This window comes from Pteronotus mesoamericanus, unplaced genomic scaffold, assembly GCF_021234165.1.
Source record: "Pteronotus mesoamericanus isolate MK-2021 breed Mesoamerican mustached bat unplaced genomic scaffold, CSHL_Meso_final contig_269, whole genome shotgun sequence".
Classification (NCBI taxonomy): Eukaryota; Metazoa; Chordata; class Mammalia; order Chiroptera; family Mormoopidae; genus Pteronotus; species Pteronotus mesoamericanus.
The window spans coordinates 557,424-576,340 of NW_026555114.1; the positions used below are offsets into that span (position 1 = coordinate 557,424).

Consider the following 18,917-nt stretch of genomic DNA (forward strand, 5'->3'; position numbering starts at 1 on the left):
TCAGTGGCACTGCCAAGACCAAAAGCCGGAGTCTGAAGTTAATTATACACTATTCACCCACTCACCCTCACAAGCCCCTTTCTGGCTACATGTTGCCCTTTTGTTGCTTCCTTAGCCCTTAGTCCTGGGGTGGCCTATTCATACATATAAACATGCAAGGGAGAGAGAAGCCAAAACAAGGGGATTTGGTGATGAAATTTCCTTTGGTTATTATTTTTCAGTTAATATACAGAGCAGCTTGGGCTTAGGTGAAATCAGTGAATGTCATATTCCTAATCACATTGTTACATTTTGTGTATGCTTTTAGAGTGATTGCAGAATTTTTAATGGCATATCTCTGTTGTGTGTATAATACAGATAAACCCATCTATATAAAGTAATTTGACTTAAAAACTTAGTGTCCTAATTAAAAGGGGGAGGATAATGACTGTCTTTTGAAGTAATGACCCAATCCACTGAGACAAAGCTATTCTTAGATAGAATATTTTGTACCATTTCTCCTGAATGTTGTGACCCTTTTTTCCCTCTAAATCTAACAAGGGCAGCAGGAAACATTTTTCAACCTAGTTCTCATCATCAGACAGAAAGTATTTTGCATTCAGAAGCTATTTTCAGTATCAAATTCAATTTTGTCAAGTGATTAGTTGAGTTTGCTAGAGAATAATTTTAAAACACAAATTTGGAAACGGCTGTGGTGCGTTTGCACTTGAGGAGAGCAGTTGCTATTCTCAGAGTGAAGCCCTCTCTCAGTGACTGCATAGTAACATGGATTGCATGTTACATGTCTTTGCAGCTGTTGCATACCTGCATCTGTTGATAACATGTGTTCCTGTCCTGGTCTGCTGGAAGAAATAGGGGAGTGGATGAACCGATAGCTTGCCTGCCTATCAGACCAAACGTCCTTTTATGTACATATGTTTGTAAAGCCCTTTAGCCCCCTTCAAGATGAAAGGCTCTGTATAAATAGGAGCTTTCGATTTTAGTACATGTTCGTAATACATGTGGTACAGTCCTAAATATGTATTTAGCTGATAGGCACTGTTCTTGTCTATTGTACAAATATTGACTTTAAAAGTATAAATATGTATTTAACCATCAGACCAGAAAAACACTGAAGCAGTTACTTCTCAGGTAGAGATATTAATATTGTATAAACCTATATATACATGTTTACATTCTACCACATCAATGCAGAGCATTTCCTTTTCAAAAAAATGAAACCATAGCCCCAATGAACTAAGACAGTTCCTGATATTCTTCACCCTTTGAGGTGAGTCCTGATCTTTAATTTTCATATGTTTAAATCTACCATTATAAAATATGGTCTGTTGTATGACTACAATTTAAAGTCAGTTTTGTAAAATATGAAAAATCCTTTAGGCTGGTGAGATTTTTTTTTTTTAAATTATAGAACTGTTCAAATGTATATTAGAGATAATAATATAAGCTCCCAGTACCTGTCACCTAGTGAAGAGGTACCTGGTAGTCCTATCTCAATTATTTTTTTATTTTATAAAATATTTAGGTTATCAATGCAATACAAACATATTAAAGAAAACTTAGAGAATGGGGAAAAATCACATAATCATATCATCCTAAAATAACTATCATCTCAGTTTGGTATGTTATTTATTTCTATTTCCCCCCCTAACATGCTTTTAGTTAGAGTACTGTAATATTTACCATGCATTTACTATGTGCCAGATACTATTCAGGGTTTACCATGTATATCATGCTCACAAACTTAATAGAGTAGGTTATTATTACCCCATTTTACTGATGAGGAAACTGAGATACACAGAGGTTAGTAACCAAAATAAGGTTAGGTGGCTAGAAAACTAACTAAATCTCTATTCTGTCAGAGTCAGATTCTTCTAGACTTAGAGTCTCTAAATCTGGTTTCTAGGTCTGTGCCCTTAACCACCATACTATTTTGTTATTATAGTATACATGCAATTTTGTGATATCACTTCTTCACATTTAGTATAACCTCGTTGATATTTTAAAATGCTGTTTATAGTCTTCATAGCCATTATGTTATAAGGCTCTCCCGAGCCAGCAAAGACCTCACTAGCCAATTTAGTTCTCTTCAAAAATGTTTTTACCATGCTATTTATTCTTTTAACTTTGTCTTAAAATATTTCAATTTGCAGAAAAGTTACAAAGAGAGTTCCCATATACCCTTCACCCAACATCTCCTAATGTTAACATTTTATATAACCATAGTATAATTATAAAAACTTAGAAATTAGCCCCGGCTGGTGTGGCTCAGTGGATTGAGTGCCGGCCTGAACACCAAAGGGTTGCCTGTTCGATTCCTAGTCAGAGCCTGGGGCTCTGGAAATACCTAGGTTGCCAGCCCGGTCCCCAGTAGGGGGCATGTGAGAGGCAACCACACATTAATGTGTCTCTCCCTCTCTTTCTTCCTCCCTTCCCCTCTCTCTAAAAAAAATAATAAAATCTTTAAAAAAACACTAAAAAATTAACATTGGTATAATACTATTAAATGAAATACAGACTTTGTTTTGGATTTCACTGTTTTTTTCTACTAATGTCCTTTTTTGTTCCAGGATCCAATCCTGGAACCTATATTTTGCATTTAGATGTCAGTGACATTTATATGTGTGTTATAATTTATATTTATCTTTTCACAGTGTTTCAGCTAAGTGAGGTAGCACTAGTCTAGAACATCCTTAATTTTAGAAAAGGAATTTATGCAAGCCTTATTTAAAAAAATAAACAATTCATAATAGCTATAAAGACAAATTAATTTTTCTGTGCCTTGGTTTTCTCATGGCAGTAATAATAGCTGCTCTTCAATTAATAATAATGGTTATTATTTGAGGACTTTTATAAGCCAGTCTCTGTACTAATCTGATGTGGTTGGTGTTCCTCACAACAATCCCTCTAGAAAGATACTGTTACCACCAGTTTATAATAGAAAAAAATTGAGGCTATACGAGGTTAGGTGACTGGTCTACGGTTATACAGTTGTATGAAACTGAGATTTGAACCAAGACAGACTGAAACTCCCAGCTTAAACTTTTAACTACTACCAGTATTTGTCAACATGTAATATATGTTCAATTAATGGTAGCTGTTCTTGATATTAAAAAAATAAATAGTTGATTAATGTTTAGGACTGTTTCTCTGTGATTTCTAGAGATAAGCTATGGACAATGTTCTAATAAGCCCTTGATGTTGACTGTTTTCCAAGTATCATTTAAAAATGAAATGACTGTGGAACGAGCAAATATTTATTACTCCCATATTAAGTGTAGGGATCCTGCTAGGCACTGGGAGGAGATGATATAATGGTTCAAGCTGGCAAGCTAAAAGTGGTCCTAGGCAGTATATGATTAATTATCAAATAAATTCTTTACACGAAGGTCTTAGTAGGCGATCCAAGAAGAAAAGGGTCACTTTAGGCTAGGGGAAGCTTTACGGAGGAAATGGAATTTGAATGAACCTTTTTCAAATGGGTAGTTTTAGATAGCTTGAGAGGAAAGGGGTGAAACTTTGTATGTTAAAGTTACTATAACAGATTGTTGATTCTAACAGTTTGTACATTAAACCCATAGGTATTATTAAGTTTATATATGGGGACACTGAAGTGCAATTAAGTTATTTTTATAAGTTACACAGTTAAAAAGTGATAAGGCCTGAATGTGGATGCAAGTTTGACTTCAAAGCCCATGTCCACCATTGCACAGCCTATCATTTGATTAGCAGTAAAATCTAAATTTTAATGTAAATTGAGCAATAGATTGCTTTCTTAAATGTTTGCTCATTATTGTTACTTGAAACTTAACCTCCTCCAGTAAGAAATCTCACTATACTAAGACTGGGCTAGCACTCTCCATTCTGCTACATTTTTAAAGGGGAGGCGGTGGTCGATGAGCAATACACTTTGGAAAGAACATTGATAAAGAGTCGTGTGTTCTTGGTGCTGCTGTGTTGACACCTAATTAGAAGTCAATATTGCAAGCATAATGACTTGGCCAATTGCTGAACTGACTGCCCAAGTGACACAGTTAGAATCCCCAGGTAATAACAAAAGATAAGAGTATTATTTGCCTGCCCAGTGCCGCACAGACACAATGTTTGCATTAGCATGCAAATGCTGAAGTAAACTCTTCAGGGCTTGCATCTAAGCTGCTTCTGGCGTAGGTGGCTAAAGTTAATATATCATAAAATGTCGTGTAAAACGCCATTTTCCTAACTACAAATGTGTTTAGACAAAATAGTTTTTCCTTTCTGAAAAACAAAGGAAATGTTGGATTATGGGGCCACGTGAGAAGGCAGGTAAAATATTTCTCCTCACACAGGCATTATATAATATTAACCAACCTCTTAAAATCATGACTAAAATTATCCTGATATTTGCTTGCTTTTTTTTTTTTTTTGATCTGTTTCTCCTTCCTTTCTGTCTTTAATGAGCAGATAGAGTAGCATCTGATCTCAGAAGATGATTGGATTTTTTTCTGTGTATTATATCCATTTTGATTTGTATTTTGCCAATGGTATAATATATTAAATAGCTTATATTTATCTGTGGGTGCTTCATATATATATTTCTTAATGCAGAGAATCACAAATAGCTGTGTGAAAAGCCTCAACCAGCCTGATTACAGTGGATGTGCAATTGGATTGAGGAATGTGTACTCAGAGCTTATGATCACTGGCCCGGTTGAGTCTGGGTGATGCATGTGGCTTTCCAGGGATGCTGCTATTTACATCTGTTAATGGCCCTTCTTGATGGCCGGCTCCCCAATGAGGTGATATGCAGCAGCCTGGGGATGAGGGACCAAGGCTGCAGATGTGGCTGGGCTCCATTAGGCAGGACCAGGAACGATCATCTGGTGGGCTTTGTGTTTGGGGGTGAGTACTGGGGGTGGAGGGAGAGAAGACAGAAAGAAACAGGGTGGGAGGTGGAGAATGGAAAACATTACTTATTCAGGTATAGGGAAACAGACAGGCGGACATGAAAAACTGCAGCTGTAACTGGAGTATGAGTGAACAGAAAATAAATAGAACTAGTGAATAAACAAGTAGTAGGATTGACTAGTTCTCATATAGAAGGAGATTAAAAGAGGAGAGGGCTGTGAGGGTTTGGGAAGAGACATGTCACCCCTGCCTTTTAAGTCCATATCATTTATTTGTGTGACTGGTCAGATGCTGCTGAACAGAAAGCAGAGATTTACATATATCACAATGCAGCAAGAGATTAGTTCCTTGCATCCTTTGGTTTTCTGGCTCTGGGAGAAAGTGACAAGAGATGCTCACAAGGATGCGATGTTGAGCTATAGTAAATTCTTGCAGAAATGGAAGATACCTGAAGCAAGCCAGTAAAAAATGTTGTCAGTATTCCTATCAAATGCTAGAGGACAGTAAAAGGATGCAGAATCACAAAAGTTATACAGCCCATGAGCCGGAATTCTCTTTCTGCTCTCCTCTCATATGTTGAAGGTTTCTTGGAAAGAATCTCAAAAAACATTAATTAAGTGTCTTAGTAGATAGTGTAGTAAGCTCACTGAGTTCTGGATTTAATTCCCAGTTCCATAGCATTTTCCACAGGTATTCTGAAAAGCTTTTGTTTTTTCATCTATTTTGAGCAGGCCCAAAGATGGAATTGAGATAACTGAAATACACAGTAAACCAGCTGTTCTCAACACAATCCGAAGAAGTGTGTTAGAATGTTTGTTCGAGTTACCCACAGGGAGCTTGGCTCTTTAGCAGTGCAAATGAGTATCTTTACGTGAAGGCTGTGTGTGATAGCTTTAAGGAACCTGCAGGAAAAAAAATCTGCATGTAAGAAGCTTGTATTTATTTGTTTGTTTGTTTATGCTTTTGTAGATTGGCATGGTAGCTTGGAAAATGACCCTTAAAAGTCCGGAATATCCAGAAGGCCGAGATATTATTGTTATTGGCAATGACATCACATACCGAATTGGGTCCTTTGGGCCCCAAGAGGATTTGCTGTTTCTCAGAGCCTCTGAGCTTGCCAGGGCAAAGGGTATCCCACGCATCTACGTCGCAGCCAACAGCGGAGCAAGAATTGGACTGGCAGAGGAAATTCGTCATATGTTTCATGTGGCCTGGGTAGATCCTGAAGATCCTTACAAGGTACAGATTAAAAAAAATATAATACTTCAAGACACTATATGGTTATGTATATGTATGTGTGTACATGTGTAGAGAGGTAGGAAGTGGGAGAGGTTTAAGTTCAAAAATCAGTACTTTTGGTGAACCATGTTGGAAACAAATTGTCTCTCATTACGTTCACCTGATTTTTCCTCCACCTCTGAAAACAGATTGATGATTTTTTTTTTGTTTGTTTGAACATTAGGTGAAATGGTAGGTATGAATTTAGTATGAGACATGCTAAGCCAAAAATATATATCTTTAAACTATTCCACTGTGGCTTCCAGGACTTATGGTCAGTCACCAGCGAAGTCCCTTATAGCCTCAGCTTCCTCTCTATTCTACAGCCATCTTACTCTGCTTGAAGCCTGCTTATCCTTTAAAGACACTGCTTTCCTTCTAGCCCTCTTAAGAAGTGACTGATTTCTCTCTTTTTCTTGTATCTCACCGAGCCTGGGTAGGGGAAGAATGTCTTCCTTGTGCCTCACTGCTACTTCCACACCCTTTCCCCACCTTCTCTCTGAAAACCTTCATCTTTGAATCCAGTGTCATCACACTGTACCATATCACACCTGCTCCTTATGGTAGTGTTCTGCAACCTGTAGTCACTCCCTCTCATCCTTTTAATCTTTTGGATGCTAGCACATTATTACTTTCTGCAATACTACTAGTCCAGTTGTAGTTCTTTGTGATTACTATGTCTACATAGATGATCCATCCCATAATCTTACTTTTTCTCCTCTAATGGTCCCATCTACCCTCCCAGCTCAGCCTCTCATTCCCCGTAATGTCAATTTCAACCATCCCTTTCTTTGCTGCTCCTCCATCCTATCTTTCCAGCTCACTCTATTCAGTACCCCAAGTCCAACAATCCTTTGAACCCACCAGGACCTACAGCTATTGATCCTACGACTTTTCTTCTGTGATTCACTCCCTCCTTATAGCTTCATTTTATTCCTATCCAGTTTAAATTCCAAGGTTAATCATTTTAATCACTTTATAGTTACCACCTTTCCTGTGCCCTTAACTTTTTTGCTTCTTTCTTCATTCTGCTTACACTGTGCCTTTACAAAAACCTTGTTTAAATCCAATTCACTCCATGTACTCCCATGCCTGAACCTACATAGCTGACCGTTGATAGAGAAAAATACAAAGTGCTATTGACTGGTCTTACTTTAAATTCAAGCTTACCAGCCTTTTGAATGACAGTTTTGCATCTTCTTCTCTCTCCTCAAACCTCTAACACTGTCTTCTCCTATCCTCACTCTAAGCCAGTGACCTTGCTGTCTAATTTACTGAGAAAACAGAAGCAATTAGAAGACAGCTTCCACGAGCTCCCACATATCTGCATCTCTGCCCTTGTTCTCCCCCGTCTCTCCTGTACTTTGGGTGAAGGGTCCCTGCTCCTATCTAAGGCCAATCTCTTTTCTTGTTCATCGATTCTTTCTCGCCAGCTTAAAGATGTAGAGCAACACTTCTCCCTACCTCCTTGTACCATCACTTTTCCCCTCTCTGCTGGATCTTTCCCTTTAGCATACAAATACTTACCCCTTCAGTTACTACCTTACCCTATTTTGTACTTCCCATTATAGCAAAACTTCTTAAAAGAGTTGTCTCTTCTTGTTCTATCTTAATACTCTTCTCCCATTCCCTTGGAAAACGCTTCATTTAAGCTTGCATCCTTACCATTCCACTGTAGCGGCTGCTGTCAAAATCACCACTCATTCTGCTTTGTTAAATTTGTTGTGAATCTCAGTCTTCAGCTTAGTTATTTGGTTTTTTAGCATCATTTGATGCAGTTGGTCACACTTTCATTCTTGAAACACTTTCTTCTCTTGGCTTCCAGGACACCAGAGTCTTCCTTTTACCCTCTAACCGGTATTTTCTCTTTCCTTTGCTGCCTTTCACATCTTTAAATATAAGAGTGTGGTGGTGATTATACAAGTATATACATTTGTCAGAACTCATCAAACTACAACACTTAAAACTGATTAATTGTATTGCATGTAAATTATATACTTCAGTAAAATTCATTTTAAAGGTACGTGGAAATTGTTGGTGACCACTCACAGGTACTGCGTTTCTTTTTGGGGTGATGGAAATGTCCTAGAATTACATAATGTTGATGTTTCTACAACATCTAAGTATACTAAAAACCACTAATTGTACGCTTTTTTTTAATTGTGCAAATACATTTGTCTCCATTTTTCCACCACCACTTTCCCCTGCCCCACCCCCCACAATTGTACACTTTAAAATGGCTAATTTTATGTTATATGAATTTTATCCCAGTTTTTAAAATTACTCCCACCTGCCTCCCTCCAAAAAAATAATGAATGGAGACAGATGTCAGGGCCAGAGAAGCTGCAGCAGGATCAAGAAGTCTTTGGCTCTCCAGTTTCAACCCACTAGGGCCTAGTGCCATCTCACTTGGTGCTTTGGCAGGATAGCGTGTATACAAGATGGGGTAGACGGAAAGAAGATAGTTTAGAGTAGGGTCCCTCGAGCTCTTCTCTTTCCTGTGTTCACCTTCCCTTAGTGATCTTATCCAGTCTTAAAGCTTTAAATTCCATCTATAAACTGACAAACTTCCAAATTTATGCCCTACACCTGATCTTCAGTCTCATATATCCAGATTCAACAACTCTACCTACATGTCTGTCTAAATGTAGCTTCTAATCTTCTATGAATTTGTTCTTCCCGTGGTCTTAATAAATGGTACCTGTTTTTCCATTTAAGTAAAAGGCCTTGGAGTTATCCTTGACTTCTCTCTTTCTCTCACACCCCACATTCACTCTGTCAGTAAATCATGTTTACATCCTGGCCTTAAAATTACGTCCAGAATCCAACCACTTCTAACCACTTCCACTGCTACGTGGTAGTCCAAGTCACTGTCATCTCTTACCTGCATTATTGCAGTAGTTTCTTAATTGACCTTCCTGCTTCTGGCCTTGCCCCTACCCCTACCTAGTCTCCTCTCAACAGAAAGTGGAATAATCCAATGAAAATATAAACCAGATCATGGCTCAAAACTTCCTTCTCATTAAAACCGTTTAGTGGCTTCTCAACTCACACAAGTAAAATCCAAAAGCTGTGTAGTTACCTCCAAGGCCCCACATAGACTGGCCTTCCAATACCACCACTCTGCCCTCATTTCTTGCTGCAGCTCACCTCATTTCATGCTCTCGCTCTACCTTGAACCTGCCAGATACACTCACGCCTCAGCACTTTTGCATTTGTGGTTCCTACTGCCTAGAATGCTTTCCTCTCCTCCCGCAATATCTTCATGTCTCATTTCCTCAGTTCTTCAGGTCTTTGTTCAAATGACACTTTCAATAAAGCCTTTCTTGGAAATTTTCTATTTTATTTTTCTCGTAAACATTATTCCCATTAACGTTCTGTGTTTTAGTTATTTATTTTGTATATATTCTCTCTCACTAGAAGATAAATTCCATAAAGCCAGAAATCATCTATTTTGTTAGTTCCTGTTTTTCCTAGTGCCTAGAACAGTACCTTGCACATAATAGGTGCTCAGTAAATGTGACTGACATACTAATGGCACTAAGTGCTACAAGGTGTTCTTGCTGTAAGTCATGCAAAATCAATGGCAGATTTGTGTCCCTTCCGTTCTATGCTCACTGTGTCTGCCTAAATTTAACTTCTAATTAATTGAGTTAAATGGTGGGTAATTTCTCAGAATATTTAAAATGTTTTTCTCTGTTTACATTTTTTTTTGGCTGAATGACTAATTCACTTAAGTTAAACGTGCTTATCATATAACTCTACTTTGTATGTGAGTGTATATTTGTATGTATAAAAATAAATATGAAATGTTAGTATAATTTTTTAAATGTAAATAGGAATTATGAGCTGTTTCTTTAAAAAAGCAAAAGGCAGGAGTTTAGTGGTCACTGATTATTAGCACTGCATAGACTTCTGATTTTAATATTCAATATAGTATTGTGATCTTTTTAATTATCTTACACCCATATACATTTTATGATACTATGGACTTGAGAAAACACAGTAATTCACTGAATTCTTTAATTTTGTGTTGATGTCTTTAATAGAGGTGTCACTAAAAATCAGAAAATAGCCCTTTAACCCTGGTAAAAATGGAATATACTTGGCAATGCAGCTATAAGACATCTTGTTTCAAGGACAGACAGTCAGTGACTGGAGAAATAGGCACTTCCATCTTTCAAAGGAGAACTGTCTATTCTAGTATTCTATTAGATAGTAACTCTAAAAAGTGATGTGGCAATTTAAAGCTAGCTTTGGAACGAGCTGCATTATGCATGCTTTGCTATGTCTTCTGGTTATGTGATGATGGCAAATAATGAGTTAAAAACTATTTGTGCTTCACAGGGATTCAAATATTTATACCTGACCCCTCAAGATTATAAGAGAGTCAGTGCTCTCAACTCTGTCTATTGTGAACATGTGGAGGATGAAGGAGAATCCAGGTAGGTATAATGTATCAGAATAATTTGGCCATGGATTACAGGAAGTATGATTATTATTTTCTTCACTGTTCTGCTGATCATTACCTTGAAGAGCAAGGAAGATCATTTGTTACATATCTAAAGGCCTTAGTTTTGTTCTGAGCTCTACCACTTATTAGCTGAAAGACTTTAATTATATTTATAATATTTATTTATTTTATAAAAATTGGAACATGTAAACAATTATAACTAAAAAATAAAAATCAGCTACAATCCTACTGAGAGACACATTTATTTTTTTAATTTTATTTTTCAATTACAGTTTACATTCACTATTATTTTGTATTAATTTCAGGTATATAGCACAGTAGTTAGACAATCATGTATTTTACAGAGTGGTTCCCCCAATATTTCAAGTACCCTCCTGGCATTCCCTGTGCTGTACTTTACATCCCCATGACTATTTTGTGACCACCAATTTATAGTTCTTAATTTCTTCACCATTTTCACCCAGCTCCCCAATTCCCCTTTTCTCTGGCAACCATCAGTCTGATCTCTGTTTCTGTGAGTCTGCTTCTATTTTGTTTGTTCATTTATTTTGTCAAGAGACACAGTTATTAATGTATTTTATATTCTTGCTGTCTTTTCTATATATGCACTTTTTTTTCCTAATAGGGTGTAATAGGAATACTTTTGTTACTTTGTTCTTTTCACTAAAAGCTATTTGAGGAAGTTTTTGTATATTCTTAAAATATAATTTGAGAATATGGTATTTTTTTATGGTCATAGTAGTATTTCATCATAATGAATATATCATATTTGAATGTTCAGACTCTTCCAAATTTTACTGTTATATCCCTGGGTCAGCATCCTGTTATATAAACTTTTAGGACTATCTATGTTCCCTTTGGGTTAATTTCCAAAAGTGGAACTCTGGTTTTAAAATATGTCTATTTTAAAGGGTTTTTTTGGATGATTTCAAATTGCCCGCTTAAGATCTACACTCCAGCCAACAGTTTATAATACTATTTGTTTCCCTTCTTTAATTTTTTCTACCCTTGCCAACGTCAATTATTGTCAATTAATAAAATAAAATAAAAAACAGTTGTTATTTTAACTGGTATTTTTGATTACCAGTGAAGTTGAGCATTTTTATAATCTGTGTGCAAGTATTTTCCAGACTGCTAATCAATTGCTCCAGTACGATTTATTGAATAATTCACACTTTCTTCACTTTTATAGTAGTCTTAATTACTAGGCTTTGTATTCTGTACTCTGTTCTGTTGTTCTTAGGCTAATGCCACACTACTTTAACTATTCTACTAGGGCAGATTTCATCACATTCTTCATTTTTCCCCAAGTTTTATGAGCTCCTTTTGTCTTTTTATATATAGTCTCATTTTTTTTTTTAACTCACAAAAACTTTTTGTAATGATTTGGATTCCAGTTGAATTAGGTTTATAAATTAATTTAGGAAGATCCAACATCTTCATTATATTAACTCTTCCCAAGACGAAATGTACTGTTTTAATTAAAGTATATTTTTTAAAGTTTTTTAGTTTTCTTCACATAGTTTATGCCAGAGGTTACCAATCTTTTCTTGGTTCACAGCACCCTTTACTGTCAGTAATTTTTTCATAGTACCTTTAGACAAAAAGCTATATATAATATTTCTGTTTATTAGATAGTTAGACCCAAACAATTTCATAAGTACCTTCGTAAGTATTTATGCCCTGGCAGCTTACTAGTCATTTTAAAATATAATACACATAATTGAAAAAATTTTAAATTCCATTCTTAAGTAATTACTGTTACTTACTAATGGGATATTTGCATCTGCATGGCATTTCAAACCTTGGAATCAGTTTGGACATAGCCACCCTCATTTCTTGTTCTGCATTGAATTTTGTGCAGACCTTTTTTTTTTTTCACAGAAACTGAAAACTCAGGTTTATGAAGATAGGACACTGTCAGAAGGAATGTAGCACTCCAATGTTAATCCAATGTTAAGCCATGAACTACTTAAAGCAAGTAGTTCACTTGGGATTCAACAGAGATCGTAATGTTTCTCACAAAAATTTAAAATACCTTCAGGGCCCCTGGTAATTCACTGTGGCACCTCCGGATGACTTGGTGCACAGTGCAGGTATGGTAGGATTTTGCCTATTTTTATATTCTTATTCCTAAATGTTTTGCTTTTTTACTTGCTACTCTAAATGGATTTCTCTTTATTACTGGTATCTTAGAAAGTTAATTGACTTTGTATATTGCTTTTGTTAGAGCAAGTTGTTTTTCTTTTTTGAGCTTTAGTCTCCTCGTCTGTAAGGTGAAGATCAAGCAAACTAATGTATGTAAAGTCCTTAGCACAGCACTGAACACATAGTAAGCAGACAAAAATCCTGGCTGTTGTTATCGTTACCTATAATCATGGAAGTAGTATTACCTATAACACTGGTTTGTTGCGAGGATCAAAAATAATATTTGTGAATGTGTTTTGTTAATTCTGTTGCACTGTACAAAAGTTTTTTATAATAAGTAACATTAAATTTGGTACTACTTAAAGAATGGTAGCTTCAGTGATAGAAAACTCAGATCATAGAGCAGATGTGGGAAATGTTTACTGTTTTTCATGTAATGCAATGAAAGAAGATGGCACTTAACCGATCACCAACATCTGTGAAGTAATATGCAGTCCTTAGGAGGGAAAAGACCTGCTTTGCAGGGAAGGCTGACTGGGCCTGTGAGAGTTTGTGACTATATGGCATGTGGGCCTTATAAAAAGAACACATTAATTTCTCCCTCCCCCCCCCCCGCCAAATTAATATGGCTCATTAATTATCTCTTTAAGGGAGATAAGCTTTACCTGTAACATAATTTTAGAATCTAGAGTCTAGACACAGAGCTGAAGGAAGAAATGGAGAATTTTCTAAAAATAGAAAGGCAAGAGAAACTGGGAAGCAGAGATGCAAAGCCACAGACCAATAGCAAGGGCAAAGAAAGGGAATTGATGGAGGGCTGGAAGTAAAGAAGGGAGCAAAGAAATATGGGGGCAAAAAAAAAAAAAAGTAGTTTAAGGGCCACTATGGGATATTTATTATTTCAATTTATAAAACTATGCCCTGTGCCAAGCCTTTTGGGTACACATGGAACAATAAATAATATATGCCCATCTCTACTTCCAACTTTTTATTTTTCCTTTCTTTTATTAGTTGCATTCCCCATCTCCCATTTCCCATTATCAGCTATCACTCCTAATCCCCTGCCAAGAAGACAGATGAGTGGCTCCCACTGGATCCACAGGATGCTTTCTGGACAACTTGGCCAGCATTTCACTTCTACACACATTCCACCTCCCCCTCCAGAGGCCTATAGCCAGGAACCCTCGTGCATATACTTGATATTTACGGAGGAGCAGGGATGGGAGTGCACTGTTTTGACCTTCCCCTTCATCCCTGTCTTAGAGGGAGGAATTTTGACTTTAGAAATCAATCTTAGCCTTCTTACTACACCTCTGGATTTTTTATTCCTATGTAATATTTATCTAAAATTGATGATTTAGCCATTGATGATGGCTATTGCTTATTATAGAGAGATATATATCAGGTCTATCCAGAAGGTATCCAGCCATGTAATATGAAAAATAAAGACATTTATCAAAGAAGATACAAGAAACATTGTATACATAGGACATTGACACCTAAATACCCTGCAAAGTAGGCACCTTGGGACCTCACAGTTTTCCCAGTCGCCACCCTACCACACTGTATTTTCCTGAATTTCATCAGCAATCTGAAATCTCTTCCTTTTCAAAGGTGATTTTAGTTTTGTGAAAAGCCAGAAGTTGCAGGCCACCCAGTCTGGGCTGTAGGAGAGCTGAGTGACCTGTGTGATTTGATGTTTTGCCAAAAAACTCTGCACGAGACATGTGTGATGCATGAGCAGGCATGTTGTTGTGATGAAGCTGCCAATCACCAGTTGCCCATAGCTATGGCCTTCTGAATCATCCAAATAGTTTCCACAAAGGAATATTCAAGCTTAACACAAAATTTGAGGCAGATTCGTCGCTCTACTCGCTCAGTCATTTTGAATGAGATGGCCACACAATACACATGCTGACTCAAGGTCGTCTACCACCCCCACTGACTAATACAGTGAAGGCATCATTGTTCACGCGTGTGCATTCCAGCCCACCCTCCTGGGCTGCTAGGTTACATGCAGACTGTTCTCATAATATTCACAATGGCTGGACTTTTTCTGGACAGACTTCGTACATTGACCCCGCCCTTAAGAAACCTGTTCTAGAAAGCAGAAGAGAGCATCTACAGTCTGTTTTCTGTGTGTTAAGTTGTCGTCTTGTTGCCTTAATTTAACTCTTTTGTCAACCCTTAGTGGTAGATACTGTTACCCCATTTTATAGAGTCACTATTATCCCCTAAATCACACTGATGTGTGTGTCAGAGCAGGGATTTAACTCTATCTGCTTAATTCCAGATGTTGCTCTTCCTTTTATACTCTATTGCCTCCAGACAAAATAGGCAGCAAGCTAAGGCGGAGAGATACACAAATAAAGAATATGGAGCCTTGATGTTACACTCATATATAAGCTATCAGTATGCTTTTTGTACGCTTTTAACAGCCTTTTAATAATGATTATTTTAAGATTTTACGAGATTGTTCTTACTGTGTTTAACCTTTATAATTTGGTGTGTCTGTATCCAATAGGTACAAGATAACTGATATTATTGGGAAGGAAGAGGGACTTGGAGCAGAGAACCTTCGAGGTTCTGGAATGATTGCTGGAGAAAGCTCATTGGCTTATGATGAGATCATCACCATTAGCCTGGTAAATCTTGCCTGAATTGACTGTGTAGCTAGGATTTCTTTTTGCCCCATCCCTGTTATTCAGTCCAAAATGAGAGCATTTCTTAAAAATTGCATATCTCCAATTTGAGTTTAATTCTGCATGATAGTGGGAAGTTAGGATAGTGTAAATAATTGAATTTCCCAGATAAACCTGGTACCTACTTTTAGCCTTTAGTTTATTCCTCCAAATATTCTACCAGAATTTAAAGAGCTTGAATTTCTTTTCTTCGTACTATTTTCTTTATTCATACCACTACTATAGATGCCAAGCATCTGTGAAATGGGCAAAAGTATAAGAGAAATAAAGAGGCTCTGAACTTTTAAGTGTCTTAATACTTGAATCATTCAGTGAGTTTTGTACCTTCTCTCCTTTGACCAGGAAATTATTATTTTTTATTATTAATCAAACAGACTTCATAAAAGCAGTATTTTTTTTCCTGTTAATGAAGGTTTTACATATCTGTGCCTTAGTTTTTACAGCTTGGGAGGGGACATAAATATGTGATGTGTAGATTTTTTTTTTAAGGTTACGTGCCGAGCCATCGGAATTGGTGCTTACCTTGTCCGGCTGGGACAGAGAACCATCCAGGTTGAAAATTCTCACTTAATTCTGACAGGAGCTGGGGCCCTTAACAAAGTAAGTTTCTAAGGTTTGGGAGAAGTATGTGAAGCTATTTGAAGGTTATTGCGAATTCTTGATTCAGGATCCTGACTGGGAGGAAGCCATTCAGCCCATGCCTCCCTCGATGTATCTCTCCACCTTTACTTCCACCTTCCCTACCCAATGCTTCGCTTGCCTGTTCCTTCATTCATTCTACAAATATTTTGAGTCTCTACTATGTGTCGGGGATATATTTATGTTTCAAGCCCTGTGGATATGTTTATGTACAAACCATCTAAAACTCCTGCTCCAAAGAGTTTACATTCTAGTCTGTTTTTCTAGAAAGAAAGAGAATTAATTGAATGCTGCTACTCTGCCCTCCCTCCTTTTTTCTCATCTATGAGCAAGGGACCTGAGATCTGTTTCCAGACATAGAGCTGCCTCTGAAACATCCTCTGAATGTATTGAGGATATCAGGCTTTAATGTTTTGAGACGTGTGTGAATGCATCTCTAAAAAAGAGCAGGTAACATGGTCCCTTGTACATAGAGGAAGTGCTTGGTCAATACTGAATGGGAAGATGGATGGGTGGATGGATGGATTGCAGAGAAAGAGTATGACATAGAGGTTTCTCCTCCCTTCAAAAGAAGTGCTTATGTTTTTTCATTCCAAGCTCATTGTGGCTTTTCCAAAGGAGGATTAAAAAGGTATGGTAAGGTTATTTCTTGTAAGAGTGAAAACTATCTAAGAGTAGCTGAAGATACAAAGAACAATGTTCTGACTTCTTTGCAGGCATAGGAAAATTATTTTCTGTTTAGAACACAGGAATATGTAATAGTCTGGGGCCAGCTGGCTGACCTTGTACAACTCAAGTTCCTCAGCTTTCTTTCTTTGTTAAAAGGGGAAAATTTACACCTTTAAATGATACTGTGGAGATCAAATGAGAAAACATAAGTAGAAGTACCTAGTACTTGGTGGAAAGGGCTAGACCTCATTACAATTTCAGTTCCTTTTTCCTCTCTCTTACATGGGTTGGTGATTGAGTTTGTGGAGTTACATTCATGCTAAACTGTATTGGATATTGTGTTTATTAGACACAGACAAATTTTTTTTATCAAGGTGTGATCTTCAGGTGGAAGGATAGGAATTAAGTGTCCTATTTTTTTATTCCCATGTAGAAAATGTTGATACTTCCATTGGTTCCATCAGCTTTTGGGGATGTCAGAAATGAAGAGTGGTGGTTTGATGTGGTCAAGCTTGTTCTCTGCATTTATGTGTTCTCTGGGCTTTCCTTTGTCACCAAAGAAACAGAAAGAAACAGTGAACTTGGATGTCCTGCTCCCTTTTTTAAGTAGCCTAGAAGTTAAGATTGTGAACTGCCATGAGTGAAGGAGATTATTGCAGTGGGAGAAACTGCAGTGTCCTAAATTTTTCAAGTTGCTCTTCTGGATACCTTCTTAGGATAAGATATTGGCAAATGTTGAGGAGAATTGTTGGTATCATTATCTGTGAGAATGGAATTTAAAGAAGATACCTGTATTTCCATAATGTTCTCATACTTTAACAAAGAGCTCATTTCTGAAATGTATTGTGTTACACTGAGTTTCTTAATTTTTCCCTGATACTATGTTATACACAAAGAATATTACAATAAGCAAAGGTTTTGTTGTTGCTTTGTTGTTGGGCTATTGTTGCTGGTTTTTTATTTTTTGCCTAAAAACTTGCTAGTTGAATTTTGTTTGTGCCCTTAAAAAAGCTTTTGGGTTTTTTTTTCTTAAAATCTGGTTAAATTGTTCCAACCAAATTCATTATATTCACCATCTTCCTAGCCTACAGGGTTGCCTGTTGAAGTCTGGTTGCACAGGAAAAGACAAGTAAAGCTGCAGCTGTAACTTACCAACAGTGCTCATTTCCAGAAGAACACGATCATTTGTAGCTGAAGGGAATGATCAGTTATAGAGGTTACCTAATCCTGCTCCTCCTGCCTCACTATTTTCATGTCATTGCCCCTTAAGTATAGAGTCGTGTTGCTGGAAGACACCCGATTACATGCAAATTCATTAAGAATGTCCTATCTGCCCCTTTACCCGTGAGGTATGAAAAAGGAAACTGTACAGGAGCTTCATGTTCGGATTGCTTCCTCTGACTCATTGTGCAGGTCCTGTCTTTGTGTGAACTGCTGACTTTCCACATCTGTTTACCTTTCTTTCTGTAAAAATATCTGTCTCACATACTCTGGGTTTGTGCATGTCACTTAAGAGCATGTCTCTTCCTTTATGAGTGCTGGTCTCTCAGTCTCTTTGTGTCTGTATCTTCTAGATCCCTCTCTTTCTGTCTGTGCGCCTCCTTGAGTATCCATGTGTAAGAAATTCTTTGTGTATGTCTGAAACACTGTAGAGTGGAAATGTAGGTGTCATGCAAGCTTTAAGATTGCAAACATTTGATCCCCACCTTTTTGAGTCTTCATCCTTTATGTTAAACATTGGGGTGAAGAATAAGAAGGGAGGGGGTGCGCAGAGGTTGTAGGGAAAAAAAATCTGTGTGTGCAAGTGCCGATCCCGTTGACCCCTTTGAAAATTGAAATAATGATAATGCGCGTCTCCTGACTGCATCAAAGTATCAGCACATCAAAAGCCAGGAGGCATGAAATGCAAATGATAAAGTGAAAGCAGATGGATTGTGCATGATCGCCTGATGCCCAATGAATTTTAAAAGGTGCCGGTTTGCAAATGGGGTGGGGGGGAGGATTGGGGGTGGGGGGACTGAAATAAACACGTTATCCCTGCAATTTTTTTTGTTCTTGACGCTCACTCCTGACAATATTTTTTCACACTTGAGTGAATACCCACTCCATCTCTCTCTCCC

At 37.3% G+C, this 18,917-nt stretch overlaps 1 protein-coding gene across 2 annotated transcripts in view; it reads left to right on the top strand.

Moving 5' to 3' along the window:
- ACACA (acetyl-CoA carboxylase alpha) overlaps positions 1 to 18,917 on the top strand; it is a 219,182-nt gene that overhangs the window by 134,627 nt on the left and 65,638 nt on the right. For both annotated transcript variants that reach the window (XM_054574834.1, XM_054574835.1), the window contains exons 42-45: positions 5,857 to 6,126; positions 10,513 to 10,610; positions 15,312 to 15,432; positions 15,979 to 16,089. In XM_054574834.1, coding sequence (XP_054430809.1) covers positions 5,857 to 6,126; positions 10,513 to 10,610; positions 15,312 to 15,432; positions 15,979 to 16,089 — 600 coding nt within the window. The remainder of the gene's footprint in view (positions 1 to 5,856; positions 6,127 to 10,512; positions 10,611 to 15,311; positions 15,433 to 15,978; positions 16,090 to 18,917) is intronic.